The sequence below is a fragment of the Sapajus apella genome, unplaced genomic scaffold, assembly GCF_009761245.1.
Source record: "Sapajus apella isolate SASKATOON/1434 unplaced genomic scaffold, GSC_monkey_1.0 scaffold23, whole genome shotgun sequence".
NCBI classification, from domain to species: Eukaryota; Metazoa; Chordata; class Mammalia; order Primates; family Cebidae; genus Sapajus; species Sapajus apella.
In genome coordinates, this window is record NW_022436963.1 from 16,640,547 (window position 1) to 16,656,176 (window position 15,630).

The 15,630-nt window shown below is 39.8% G+C and overlaps 1 protein-coding gene across 28 annotated transcripts in view; it reads right to left on the minus strand.

The window, feature by feature from the left end:
* Positions 1-15,630, minus strand: part of MAGI1 (membrane associated guanylate kinase, WW and PDZ domain containing 1) — a 677,285-nt gene that overhangs the window by 47,632 nt on the left and 614,023 nt on the right. For all 28 annotated transcript variants that reach the window (XM_032289620.1, XM_032289622.1, XM_032289621.1 and 25 more), the window contains one exon: positions 313-344. In XM_032289620.1, coding sequence (XP_032145511.1) covers positions 313-344 — 32 coding nt within the window. The remainder of the gene's footprint in view (positions 1-312; positions 345-15,630) is intronic.

Sequence of the window (15,630 nt, forward strand, 5' to 3'; positions counted from 1 at the left end):
TTAAAACGGCTAAGAAACTCATCCCTTTGAAGGAGAGTGTGGATGTATTTGTATAGAGAAGATTCCAAACATCCATTCTTTATCCTGGCTCCTGCAGCCTGCCCACAAATCACTATACAGTTAAAGACAAGCCCAAATACCTTCTATAACAAACAGATTCCCAGAACTTAAGAAAATGAGCCCCGGCTCCTGTCACCATCCACTCTAAAACACATTTAGTGAAGTGAAGCCACACAGCGTACCCCTCCCACCTCCAGCCCCCCACCACCCACCCCAGCCCCAACAAGCACCAAGTAACTGACAAGTCCTTACCGACTTTGGGCTCTTCTTGGGAACTGGCAGTCCTGGAAAAAATGCAACAAGGAGGGGGGGGGGGAAGAAATCATTAGCATACAAATGTTACCTTTTCCTTAAAGAACAATCCCCAGGTGTTCCATGGCAACCTAGCCATCTGCAGAGTTATGTCAGATTTCTCCCCAGCATCGGAGTTACCAGGCTGTTCATATCGAATCAAAGCAGAGGGAGGAGGAGAGCGAGAGGCAGGAGATCTATCTGCATTAGCTATGCTGACTTGTACTGCAGCAGCCTGGAGGCTGGGAAAAGAAATTCACAGACCTCAGCGGCCTGGGAAATTGAACACTTGGACAGAATCTCAAATGCTCTTCTGGATTAAGAGAGACTTAACTTACAATTAAGTCCGGGATATTTCCTTTCCACACGATCCACTTGTCAATTGAAACGGACCAATCAGGACAGAGGAAAGGGTATATATTTAGTTTCAAAGGAGTACATGGTTAAAATTAAAAATTTTTTTTGGTCTTTTCTTTTTTTTCCCTCTGCCTTACAGGAGAGGAAATGCTTTCTTTATTTGGATGAGCTCAATACCAAAACAAAGACGGATGCTCTTTTGCCAACACAGAATGCTAACAAATGAACACAAATCCAAGTTGGTCTAGGGTCCTCTCTGGATCATCAGCACATGTCTGTCTCGATGTCTGCCAGCCATCCAAGCAACCTCCTACTCACGGCTTGCTGGAAAGGACTGGGAGCTGGACTAGCCCCTCAAAAAAAAAAGCATGTCGAAAAAGAAAAAATGCACAAAGCTGAAAGAAAAAGATAGTAACGGAGAAAGAAAGGCAAAAGTGGTCATTGAATCTAGCTGGCTCTTCCAAAACCCTGTCCTTAGTGGGAAGGCTGGAGCTGGAAGGGACAAGTGACCTCCTCAATTCTAGGGAAGTCAGCAATTAGGGGCAGACTTATGGGAAATCTACCACCAGGGAAGGGTGCGAAAGACAGGCGAGAAAGGAAAATAAAGTATATACTGGTGTTCCAAAAGTAATCATTTTGGCAAGCTGCTGCCTTTTTTAATTTTTTTCTTTGGCAGGAGTTAGAATGCAAAATGCAGATTCTACCTGTATAAAGCACACAAGATATGCTTGGGATCCGGTGATGCTGTACTGGAGATTTCAACCTGTTTTTGAAAGTGATTCCTAGGGAGTATGATAATTTCAACTCTTTTGGAAGTGACTTGTCAAACCATGAGCCATGCTAAGGTCGGCGCAAGCAGTATGAGGCAAGGTGAGGCAAGTGGGTGAGTGAAGAGAAAGCAGCCCAGATGAGCCTGCTAATGTACCCACTCAAAGTGAAGCATGATGAGGATTACTCTTCCTGGGAGGCATGGGGGCACTCTCTGGTAAGGTTCCTCTCATCACCAAAATGAGGTCACTATGGAAGTGAGGCTCCCAGACCTCAGAGGGCATAAAGCACGGTTGGTAACTTGTTAGAAATGCAGCAGCCCAGGTCCCACCGTTGGGGGCCAAGAAATCTGTAGTATTAACAAAAATTCCAGGAGATTCTGATACAGAGAATCCAAGGACCGTATTTAAGAACACTCTGATATCGTAGAGTATTACTCTTTCAAGTCAGGCAAATTCAGATAAGCATCCATTAGCAAGGTGCTTTGGGGCCCTCTCTGTCTCAGTTTCTCCATTTATGAAGTGAAAAAGAGTAAGACTCACTTCACAAGATTATTAAAATAATGAAACAAGAGAAAATGTACAAGAGCCTCCTACCTGGCACAGAAGAGTTACTCAAATGTCTACACCTTTCACCTTCACTGGCCTAATTTACATCATTCAGAAAGGAAATGGTTACGGTTATCTTGCTCTAGTAACTAGAGAAAAATCATCTGCTAAGCATATTAAAATATAAAATAGGTTGTAGGAGAAATATTTTACCTATGGATACAAGTAACTGTGCTGAACAATTTTGATACGTTCTTTACTTTTTAAAATAACGATCAGGTGTTTTTCTTGGCTCATTAATATGACTCCCTTAAGAAATTTTATTGGGTTATATTAGTGTGGGTCACTGTATAAACTTCAAAATTATATAAGATGACATCTTTAAATTCATATTTTCTCCTAATTCAGAGAGACCTTCTTAGTTAATTGGAATCAGCAAGCTTTCACTATAATTATCTTTTACTACCCTTGACTCTACCTAGGATCCCAGTGACCTCCATGAAAATTTGGAAAGAATCCCCGACTAGGTAAGCAGAGTCAGGGAAAATGGTTTCAATCTACACTCTGCTAATCATTTGTAAGATTCTGGCCGATCTTCAAATCCCTTCAAGAGCTTTGTACATAAAATAAGGGGCGTTTTTCATTCTCTCTTGATGCACATTCAAAGGTGCATTCACAACAATGTTCAGTGAAGCATTGTTGGTAGAAAGGAAAACTGGAAGCAACTGGAAGTTCTAAAAACCTGTGGGGTAGTCAACCTATAAAGCTAGGTTAAAAGCAATGAGCTATCTCTACAGGTAACAACAGAGACAGTCTTTAAAACACAATGTTCAGTACAATGGCACGCTGCAGAATGGCAGGCACAGCAGGAGACGGGTGTTCCACACACTCAAACACATGCATAGCTTTTCCCTTCCATGAACGTCCATGTCAAATGGATAACGGGGATATGTCCAATAGGGTAAGGAGGGGCAAGGATCAGAGGGACTCATTGAAGGAGACTTTAGCCTTATTTATAATTTTTTTTTAAGAACAGCATTTTCACATATCACTGAGGCAATAAAATATTAATTAATGGCCCCTTCACTGTTAACTGCACAAAACCAACCAGTCGAAAGGATATGGGGGTAACCAATTAGTATATGTTTCCTCTGAGGAAGCAGTCCATGGAATATTCCGGAAGATCCCAGTTCAACTGACACAACAAACTGTATATTATAACAAATAAAAAAATCTTTAATTTAAAGAGGGATTTATTCCTCTTTGCTGGCTAGTTGCTGAAAACCTTCATTTTAAAAAGCCACACCTTTTACAGGAGCCCCAAAGTGGGTTATGACCACAAATTAATATTTAAATAGTCAAAATCAAGAGACTCCCCTTGATTGCTTTTTAAAAAAGAAAAACTCAAAGATTTGTTTTAGGCCCATATGGTCATTAAATCTTAAAATCTAATAAATATGAATGCTGGAAAAACCTTATTACAATTTATAATTTATTTTAGCCCAAACGATTCAGATGGATTGAAAAACAGCTGGGAGGCCTAACAGAAAAGACTCAAAAGGTCACTGCTTGTCATGACAGAATGCTCTAAGACCCAGAAATCAAAGGAAAGCAGATAGCCTGTGTGTAACTGGTTAACTGCAGACATGTCCCTACCAGCCAGGCTATGGGAGGCAACATCATCCCACACTTCATGACATTCCAGTGGTTTTCCTCAGACAAGCAAACACTTTGTATGCCTTGTGGCAGCAGGAAGTTTGTGTTCTACAAATCATGTCACATATTACATATAAGGCATATGGGTAGAAATGGCACCTGTCTTAATGGGCTTGTCTGGTCCATTCAGGGTAAGGAAGGAGAGGTTTCAGAAGAAACAGAAGAAAGAATTTATGGATAGCAGCATCTGCTCTTAGGGCCTTAAAAGGCAGCAAATGTTACTTCTAAGGGATCCTGGAAAACTTTCACATGGAAGCGTACGTTCAAAGTGCAATCTGCAAGAGCAAGAAAAACTTGGGACCTGAATATCTAAAGTACCCTATTAAAATGGTGTCCCTTTGGAGAAAACAAATGGCAAATTTTTGCTAGTGACTGGGACCTGACCAACTAATGTAAAGAGGAGAAATCTGTTTTCCTGTAAATATCAAGGCCATGAACTATAACTAAATGGCAGAATGTCACACTTGGTGAAATTTTATAATGCCTGTACAGAAATAATTTATATGAAAAAATTAAAGCTATAACAGAATACACACCATTTGCAAAGAAAGGTTAGAAGGTTATGCGCGAAAACAGTATTTTCTTTGGCTCATGGGATTATACGTGGCTTTATTACCTATTTTTAGTATCTTTATACCAAGAAAAGCTTTATTGATTTATAAATACACACATACATATCCACAGATACCACAATAAACAAACTTCTCTACCAGTTTTTAAAGAAGACAAATGCAGCATGTTTCAGAACATTTTGTTGTGTTTTAAAATCTCTAGAGCATCACTGACCTCTATATCCTCCAAGAATTGCTTACTTTTCCCCAAAATGAATGCATACATATAGATTTTTTGTTTGTTTCTTTGTTTGTTTTTTTAAGATGGACTCTCACTGTATCACCAGGCTGGAGTGCAGTGGAGCAATCTCGCCTCACTACAACCTCCACCTCCCAGGTTCAAGCAATTCTCCTGCCTCAGTCTCCTGAGTAGCTGGGACTATAGGCGCATGCCACCATGCCTGGCTACTTTTTGTATTTTTAGTACAGACAGGGTTTCACCATGTTCAGGCTGGTCTTGAACTCCTGAATTGTGATCCACCCACCTTGGCCTCCCAAAGTGCAGGGATTAGAGGTGTGAGCCACCGTACCTGGCCACATATAGTTTTATTAAAGAACCTTAGTAGATTAGGACTTGTGCTTGTCCTAGTGATTAAATGGAAATATGGAAGAAGTAGGAGAGCTCAGTTGGGCTGTCAGGGAAACCAAGCAGAAGCCAAGCATTGCCATTTCAGCACTGAGACAAACAAAACCTGAGTTGCTGGGGAAGAGAATGCACCTCTCTGGACTTAATTTCTTCCATGTTTAAAGGAAGTGGGAATGCCAACCAACTTCACTAACAAAAGGAATCAAGAAAAACTGCACAAAGGGTTTTGAAAGGGTGAATCCTAAAGTGTCTGTCACATACAAAGTGGATCTACAAATAAGAAAAATGTACTATTTATGTCATCAACTTATATTTTTTTCATTGTGATATTCATTCCCCTCTGCATTTGGGTCTCCAGACTTCAGCATTTTTGTGGAAACATTTTGCTTTCCTCCTAAGCATTCCAACAAATGCTGTGTCACTAATCCACTTGTCACTGAACACATGGAATTCTTTACAGCTTTGCAAGGCAAGTGTTGCAATAAAAACTGTTCTGGAGCTGGATTAGGTAATACAGTGTGCAAGGGGCAGGAAACTGTGTGTGTGTGAGTGCGTATGTGTGTGTACAGTTATAGGTCTCTCTATATGTATTATATGTATATACATACACAAATATATGTATATATATGTCTATCTAGGGGTAGAAAGAGAGAGAGAAGGTATGGGGGGAGAGAGAGAGAGAGTAGTAGCTACAGAGGGAGTAATCAGGGACCACTGAAAGCCACTAAAAGAAAATGACTGTGAGGTCTTGGTCAGGGGCTGGTCTTAGATACCACAAAAGATAAAAGTACTTCTGAGCACAATCTCAGAGCCCATTAGCCTTCTCTGTTATTCTAAAACCTATCAATGCATAATTCTAAATGTAGGACCCTAAACTTGCAGTTAATTTTAACTCAGCAAACTCATCATTAGGAGTTTGTACTAAGGAAATAATGAGTCTTGCAAAAATTCCTATAAAAATGGTCGACACAGCATTATTTTAAGAAGATAAACAAGGGAAACAGGATGGGCACAGTGGCTCACACTTGTAATCTCAGCATTTTGGGAGGGTAAGGCAAGTGGATCACCTGAGGTCAGGAGTCTGAGACCAGCCTGGCCAACATGGTGAAACCCCATCTCTACTAAAAATACAAAAAATAACGAGGTATGGTGGCAGGCTCCTGTGATCCCAGCTACGGGGGAGGCTGAGACAGGAGAATCACTTGAACCTGGGAGGCGGAGGCTGCAATGAGCCGAGATCACGCCATTGCAGTCCAGCCTGGGGAAGAGAGAGCGAGACTCTGTCTCAAAACAAAACAAACAAACCAACAAAAAAGGGAAACAGTCTGAACTTCCAAGAGCAGAAGACTGAGTAAAGAGACATATCACTAAGATGAAAAATGATGAAACCATTAAAAATGAGCACAACAAAGAATACTCAGTGATTGGGGAAAATAGTAATGATAAAAGACATGAAAAGCAGGGTAAAAACTGTGCATAAAATATATAAATTCATTGTTAAAAAGTGGATATACATATATATTCACACATATCAGACACCCAAAGACTAAAGGAAATATATTAAAATATTTTTTCTAAACATTAGGATTAATAAGTAATTCATATTCTTGTTTTCAGTATTTTCAAAGTTTTCTGGATTTCACATATAATGCGGCAATAATCATCAACAGGATCAGTATTGCAGCCAGTAGTTAGCATGCCTGGACGATGGCACTTACTGGCCTTAGTGCAGTGCCAGATTAAAAAAACAACTGGAGTTTGTTCTAGCTCTCCTTTGACTCAATGACTGGCTGCCATTCCTACTCAAGGGTTCATGCTCCTAAATTACTGGTCATGGCCTTGATTGGAAAATGTGATAGAAAGCTGGTACAGCTTCTCTCAAGCAAAGCTGCACATGATTTTGCATATAATTTCAGGGAGTCTTTGAAATTTTCACTAGTGACCCTGAGAAACCCACTTTATTGGGGCCTGTGGTCCTTAAGTTAAATCATCCTTGTCCAAGTACATGGCTATAGCATTAGAAGCAATTCCTAGGGTGAGATTTACTTTAGCTAAGGCTTTATTTTCAGTAAGAGTGGCATATAAATAGAGGGGACAATGAGAAGGATCAAACAGAAAGGTAAAAGTTGCATTGCTTACTTTTCCTTCTTTCTGGGAAATATCTAAAAGATACATCTGAAAAAAAATTATGAGGAGATGAACTGTATTAAAGTATACAAGTAATTTTTATCAAAATTGCTGCTCCCTGGAAAAAGGAAGGTACCTCCTAGACCATCCTTTTATTTGTTGGGGGTAGTATAGTGATGAGTCAAAACAGTAAAAGATTATTGAGGCAAAGACACAGTGGGGCACAGGAAAGATGAATTGAGAACAATCTGAGACTTCCCCAGCCAATCAGAACTGACGGTTATTTGACTGCAATCCAGTGGTTCTAAACAATGAACATCAGTGGCCAGCAACCCTTGTAAAAAAAAAAAAAAAAATCCATCTGCATAATTTCCTGCCAACCAGTCTTTTCTTTGTCTAATGCAGAATATATAAGCCATGAAATAAATTGAAACTGCTCTTTCTGTACCAATAAAATGCTAAGAACAGTCCAGAAAACAGGAAAAGGTACACTCAGCCTTCACAGTTACCACTGGAGGCAGGAAGGAAAACAGGGAAAATTCACTCATTCATATAACCAAACTGTATTGACAGCCTAGAAACAGTCATGAAATAAAGCAAGGATTTCACATTCTGTGGCGAGACAGAATAAACAACTTAGCAAATAATTTCAGAGTGATAATTTCTGTGATGAAAATGAAGCAGGATAATGGAACAAGCTGTGCCAGGGATGCACAGCTACTTTATCTTGGGTAATCATGCAAGACTTTCTTGAAGAGAGAGTATTTGAGCTAAGACTTGAAATATGAGAAGGAACCAGTCATGTGACAATTAATTCATACAAGATTTATGGAGCTCTGCCATATGCCTAGTAAGGCATTACTATGAGATAAAAGTAATCAGACATGGCCCCTGCCCTGGAGGAGCTCATAGTCTATTTTCAAAGAGAAAACGCAAAGCAACAGTTTTATAATTCACAGTGGTTAAATGTATTATATGCCAGGACAGAAGGAAGCACTGTTACTTTTAGGAATACAGAGAAAAGAAATCTCATCCGATATGAAGAATGGGGCAGAGGGAGGAGCTGAAGTGAAGAATGGCTAGCATTTAATCATGGGGTTGGGGAGTGGGTGGGAAACACATGCAATGATTGATGCTTGAGTGAATAACAGGGATATTTTTTGTTGTTGCTGTTTTATTTTAGCTAAGTCAGTGTACCAGCATAAACTCAAGGCCAACCTGAAACCAGAGTACACTTTCACTGAAGGACTTTATAAACACTACGTATCACAAAATTGAATCCATAAAAAGAAATGAAGAAATGATCCTAGTTTGGACATGTTTGATTTTGATTTTTTTTTTCTCCTTCTTCTTGGTAAATACCATCATAACTCCTTAGTGTAATTTTTTAATGCAAATATGATACCAGCTGCCAAGAACATAAGTATCAGACCCAATGTCTCCAAAAAGATGAAGACATTCTTTCCTTTGGGGACTTAATAATGGTCATTATGGAGCATTTTTACCATCATAATTTAGAGAGATGTTTGGACTTCAGATGTCTGAAATAAGTAGCTCCCAAGGCAGTGTCAGCTGGCATCTTCTGAAGATTAAGAACATAGTCGTACTGGTTTTATAGCTATGGAGAAGTCTGCTTCAATTACACAGTACACATTGTCTAATAAATATGTCCCAGGAGAAATAAATGGCTTGCAAAGCTGATGATTGCTGATGGCTTACAGAGCCTTTCACCTCAAAGTAACAAGCCTTGAACTGGCACAGGTAAGAAGAAGACCCAAAGTCATCAATACCTTCGGCTGCTCAAAGACCTGGGTAAGACGGATGAATTGTCTTCATGCAATTCCTGAGAAATAAATGGTCACTCCAGAAAAGGTGTCATTGAAATGACATGGATGATCCTATTGCTGCTGCTCTCAAAAACAAGTGAAGTACACCTAAAGAGCTGAAAATTGAGTGCAAAAATAATTAAGTATTGAGAGCCTGACTTTGACATAAATTGATTCTTCATACCTGCTCTCTAAGTACTCATATCTTCTCATTTTGCAGATGAAAAAACCAAGACACAAATGGTCAAGTAACACGGCCAATGTCACCCAGTCAGTTGAATAGCTGGGGATACTTGGTCTAAAGCCAAGCCCGTGCTTTTAAATACTAAACTCTCATTCAAAGGTTTCCTAATTATTTTGGTTTAGAGCCTACTATGATGAGATTAATCTGAAAGCCATTCATACATACCAAATGCATTCACAGAAAATTTTTATTACAGCTTTATGAAGTACATGAACCTACCACTGGCAACTGGTAGGTCAATAGGTCAAGGTATCTGGGACTCATAATTGTGACCTGCATTTGGGAAGATAGTTCTTTTCTACAGATAGCAGAGGAGTCTATGCACAATCAATTTCTTAACACATCCCTGATATTTTCCTCCAAGTCTCAGTACCTAAATCATTGATCACTCAAGGCTATACATGCTAAAAATATAAGATCAGTCTCTGATTTGGGACAATGAAGCATATCTTTAAAGGTGCTCAGCTAAGAGGTTGGCTGGCCACCAGACTTTGTGAAATTCCGTTTCAAAGTGGGCAGGAGCTTTTTCTAGCTTGCAAATGTTTCCTGACACTACCTGATAACAATATTTCTTTCTTTTTTTAAAAAAATAGGCTTACAGAAAAGATATGGAATGAGTCAGAAGTATAGTGAATTATGGCATCTTTTCTCCAGAAGGGAAAGAAAAAGAACCGTCAACTTAACCACTAATTTGTCAAGATGCACCTACCATGAAGTCAATCTTTCTACCCTAGGGAATATTCCTACCAAGGTCTACTTTTTAAGGGTAGAATTAAGCTAGTTTCTCATATGGTTCTAGGAAAGCTCTCTATGTAGTTTAAAAATATTTGTAATTGTGGTATTCAGAAGTCAGGTCTTGTCTTCATCTAAAAATGCTTCTACCTCTAAGAAGACTCCTTAACTACCATACCAACAACTTTTCTACTACCTGCATTTCAAATTTGAATTGCTTTTTATGCAAATGCTCAAGAGTTGACTCTGTAACCCATTCCTCTGATTAACAGTTCATCCACAGAGGTCTCCCTAAGACAGGTGAAACTATGGTAGCCTGGTAGCCCCATGCAGTTCCTACAAATTTGGAAAGTGTGATTTTTAACTACATAGGATGTACGGGGCGATTATGAAACAACAGCTGAAAATAGCTCACTGAAAGAAAAAACTGATAAGGATCCCTTTTCTGGGTTAGAAAAACAGGATGTGGTGTGGGCCCTTATTCTAAGGTCACCGACCCCAAAGGGAAATCTATCACTATAATTGGTGCTGAAAAGCTTATAGGTTCAAAAATGCTGGGGCCCTTTTCTTATGCGTTACTGACTTTTAGGTTGTTTCTTATTCTGACTGCTTATTTTTAGCAATGTAAGTTAGGCTCCAGACCAAGATATAAACACAGAATAATATCCTGGCTTTTAACCTTATAGGACACCAAACCCCTAAAACATAAGATCCTGCCTGAGGCTTCTTTTCCTCTCTCCCACCACATCCATTTCCAAATACATTCTGAGTCCATCCAAGTTCATCTCCACTGTCACTGCCTTCTCTTGCCTAGATGACCACATGAGTCCAGAAACCCATCTCTGCTTCATCGTTTATCCTCTTTATTATCCGTACAGAGGCCAGAGCAACTTTATGCAGCAGAAATCAGACTGTACAGTGTCCTGGCTCCATGTCCCTATGGCTTCCCAACACCGTTTCAATGAAAGACAAATTCGTTGTTCAGTGTCCCACTAAGCCCTCCTAGATGTGATCTTTCCTATGCCTTTCATTTTAGTTCCTCCTCCTGGACACATACTCCAGCCAGGCTGGCATCCTCCACTGCTGAAATACTTCCTTGCAATTCTCTGGGCATTTTCTCTGGCTGCTCCTTCTGCCTGGAACTCTAAGCCTGCAGATCTATGTGTGGGTAGCTTCTGCTTGTCACTCAGGACCCTCCTCAAAGATCACTTCTTCAGAGAGCCAACCAGGGATCCAGGCAGGCTCCCAGCAGATCTGAAGTGGCCCTTTTCTGACCCACTTTATTCACACAGCCCAGTTTCTTTGTTTTCATTGAGCCTATCACTCTAAAGTTACCTTGTTTGCTTGTCTATTATTTATATTGTTTATTGTTTACTTATTTTTTGTCTCTATTTTGGGGACCCAGTCTATTTTATCGGTCTGTCCCTAGAACAGTATCTGGTCACCAGTTCAATAAATACCTGTATCTCTCAAATAAATGTGTGAATGTGCAGGGCTCATGAAATGAGTTTATACCTTGAAAGCTGCAAGAAGAGCTGATGAGGCAAAGGGGAGGAGATGCTTGGCCTTTCTTTTTATCGCCATGATGGCTGCAGTGACTATTTAACAGCTCTTGATCCTTGGTCTGTTCCTTGATTTATTGGTGAGCTGCCAGGTTCGGCTCAACTCACAGCTGCCTCACTCAGCACAGAGAACAAGGTTCTGCTGTGCCACCTTGTGTCCTGACTTCCCATCACAACAGATGAGCTTTCCTCTCAGAATAAACTGAAAGCTCAGAAGGAAACACCAAACCCTATAAGATCCCCACCCCAGCAAATGGATATGTTCTCAAGGATTCTTTGAGATCTAAATCTTCAGGTAAGGATAGCTTCATATCCTTACTTACTAAAGCAAACTTTTATTTTACTGGGTTCAGTGCCTCTTAATGCCTCACCCTTCCCTACAAAAAGCAAACACATGCAGATGAAAAAAAAAAATCTCAGGTCCTTTTCTTAGGGCAAATACACGAGTCTCTTGAGCAGTTTCAACAGACTGATGTGATGATCACTTTTTTGTCACAAGATACTTCTGCAAAATAGGGAAATTTTCCAGCTTTCTCTGGAAAGGTATATATTATTTGGCAATTTCAATTAGCTTTATTACCAAACTGCTTAATTGCAACAGAGGCCATGCCTGGTACCATATCAAGCTTTACTCTAATATTTTAAATTTAAGAAATCATATAAGCCTCAGAAAACAGAGGTCATGGTTATAATAGCACAGTGATCAGGCTTCAAGTTCTGCATTATTCAAAGTGTCTGCAAGTCAGACCTAAAGAAGCCATTTAGTGAGGGGTCAGGATCTTCCAAAGAGCAAGGACATACAGTGAGCAGCACCATTCATCTCCCATGGAGATATTAAATGTCTTCAAAAATCCTCTTGCTGAAACAGTATCTGAACTGGTCTAAGTGATTATGTGACTTAGAAGGAAAAACGCTGTTTCCTTGACTATGACAATTTCTAATGAATTGCTGCCCAATATAGCTATGAGGGGCAGGAGACACTTGGGCTTTGTTCAGCTATTTCAGGTTTCAGTGAGGCAATGCTCACTGTACCAATTGGTTTGCCTAAAGGCTGAGTACAGGAATCAGTTTCACCCACATACACCCCAACCCACACACCATCCCAGTCAGAGCGAGCCTCAATTAGAGGTAACTTTTATAGGTCAAGTACGTTGGAGATGCAGGAAAATGCAAGAACTGTGAGGCCCTTTAATGAAATGCTTTAGCTGAGAACAAGATGTATAACAGAGCATTGCATTTATGGCAGGGAAGAGTAAGTAAAATGGAAATGAAATACATGCTGACCCAGTAAGCATTCAAGTCAACAAGTTTCTCACTGTGAAAAATAAATGCTAAATCCTTTTGCTTTCTCTCTTGTCTGATTCTGGCTGTTTCCTATTGTTTATTTGTTTTTTGGTAAATGAAGCTCTAATCAGGCTTAGCGTCAATGCAGATGGTGATCTTAATGCAAGCAAACACAACTTGAAATGAATTCTTTAAAGCTGTCATAAAGTTTCTGAGACTGCTTTCTACATACAAGAAACCAGCCATGGATATTTTGGGGTGCTCCTGACAACACAGAATGTGCTCAGTTCATACAATTTTTGTCTTGCCTTTGGATTTCACTTCTCTGGGTTACTCCAATAACTTATATAGAACAAAAGAGCTTCATAAAAGGGTGTGACCATAAATGTTGTATTACATGAGTGACAAATGTAACCCTGGCCTTGAATGTGAACTCTTTCTTCTTGAATGAAGAGATGGGGGAAGCAATGATAAAACAAAGAGGGGAGCTCCCATTGCTCTCCCTGAGGTTTGGATGCCAGAGCCCCACTCATGCATTACTTCAGTGGCTCTGTTTTCGTGTCCTGTTCTGTTCTGTTCTCAACCTCCTGTGGGCCTTTCCCTAGAGCAGTGATTCCTAGACTTTACATTTCATAAGCCAGCAGATTTTGACAACGTAGAACTGAGCAATGGATCCTAAGTTGCCAATTCTTTCTTCTGCAAACTAAGAACTAAGAATATTAAAAAGGAAGAGATAAATGACAACAATCTTTTCATAGGAAAAATAAAAGAGGAAGAACATTACCTATAAAAGAGAACCTTTCATATTGGACAATCTTCACTTTGTGAAACACCTACTACTCCATCCTGGTTTTTCTCATTTGTTTACTGAAAAAACATGTTGTCACAGACCAAAAGGAACACATCTCCTACCACCTGCCCTCTCCAGGCTCTTCCTTTTCACCTTCCCTAATCTCTTCTCTACTCCAGACAACTAAGTCAAAGGCTGAAAACAGTAGGTCTGCTTCGGCCTCTCTTCCATCTCTTCTTCCTGAAACCCAATTCAATGTGACAGAGCAAGGGGTCAGAAAATAAGAAACTCTCCATCAGACAAGGCAGCACTGAAGGTGTGACAAGCCCTCGTCTTATTCCATCCTCATGACAGTGCTGAGAAGGGTGCAGTTCTACCCATACTTCAGATGATAATCTGGAGGCCCACAGACATAGCCCAGGGCTGGCTCAGGCTGCACTGCTGGCTGATAGCAGAAATCGTGCTGGGGGATCCTCACAGCTGGCTACACTGCCACTCCATTACTGAGCAGATGTAGAGGCAACACTAAGAAGAAGTGAGGAATTCTCCAACAAAATTTCTTCTATCCACATTCAACAAAAAATAACCCGGAAGTGGATTTCATTTGTATACAAAAAACAGAACACAGCATTTATAACAAGCAAAAGCAAATGGGTATTGAAGAGGGTAAAGCAGTGGTTCTCAAGCACATCTAATTTTGCTCCTTAATGGACATTTGGTCTTATCTGAAGACATTATTGGTTGTTAAAACTCAGGGGAGGGGGCTGCTGCCAGCAACTAGTGCCAGGTTTTAAAACAGCCTTCTCTTCCTCCTTCAGTTGCCAAAGTCTAAGTGAAAGTTGCTTTGCAGATGCAGACAAACTACATAAACATAGAATCCCATTAATTCAGGGGCAGTGCTGTTATTTTTTCGATGCGATCATCTGCCACTTTGGTAAGTGGTATCTATGGCAAAACTAACTACAGAGAATCTAAGTCATTTTTAAATTTAGAAACAACAAAAATATGTAAGATGCATGCAGACCTAATTCCAACTGCCTCCAAGTGATTTTTAAAAACTGATTTGTGTTTATGAAACTATAAGAAAGCTTTTTAAAACACAGCTCTTAACACAGGTTCATCATGCCAAGACCCCCTTTGCACGCTAACTGCAGAAATAAAAGCCTAATTAAAAACTCAGGTTGCTGAATGGGTAGAATTGACAGCCACTGCTAGGGAAAGAAATCAAAGTCCCGCCATCACAAAGTCATAATTGGTCCACGTTGCAGCTTACTAGTTATTTTGACTGCTACTCTATGATACAGTGTAAAAGGACCTTTAAACCACCTGGCCTCAAAAACAAAGATCACAAAAATGGTATATTAGAATTTTTCATGACAAAGGTGATACACTAAATGAGATTTCTAGAAAAAGATTAGGCATGAGACAATGGGGAAGCTATGATTAACCACACTGTATTTTAGATGTTTCCTTCATGGCACTTCTCTATAATGAGAAAATAGCACAATGCTAAAGTTTGTTGAATGAATGGATGACTGAATGACACTTATTGCATATGGTGAGGAACCAAAAACATTGAGAACATTAGAAATGCCAAAAGAAACACTATTAAAAAGAGTCTGAAATAAGCCCAGGTAACAACTTGGCACATAAAAAAGGGCATTTTTTCCATGTTGCCAATGGCAATGTGTTACTCCTAAGGGCCCATGCTCTTTTTGAAGACATTAAGATTCTCCACCAAGATGTTTAAACCAAAAAGGACTGTGTTCACAAATAGGGGACATGATTAATATTTAAACAGAAATACAAAAAAAAAATGGAAATACCAGGTAAGGTAAATGTTGGGAAACATTTTTAACTTTACAGGTGACACTGCAAAGATAGACTCAGTAAGCCCCATGGCAAACACTTCCCTCCAGATGGTGGTAAAGAACGTGTGATTTCATTTGAGGGAAATGAAGGAAGATGGGAACGTTTTACACAAGGTAAACTCTCTGCCTCAGATCGGTTTTGAAATGCTCAGAGCTGAAAACGTTTCTAATAGAAGCAGGATGATACCACTTGCAATAAAGAGAAGTTCAACAAAGTGGGGCTACAAAACTGATATAAGTGAGGCGGTGGGGGGTGG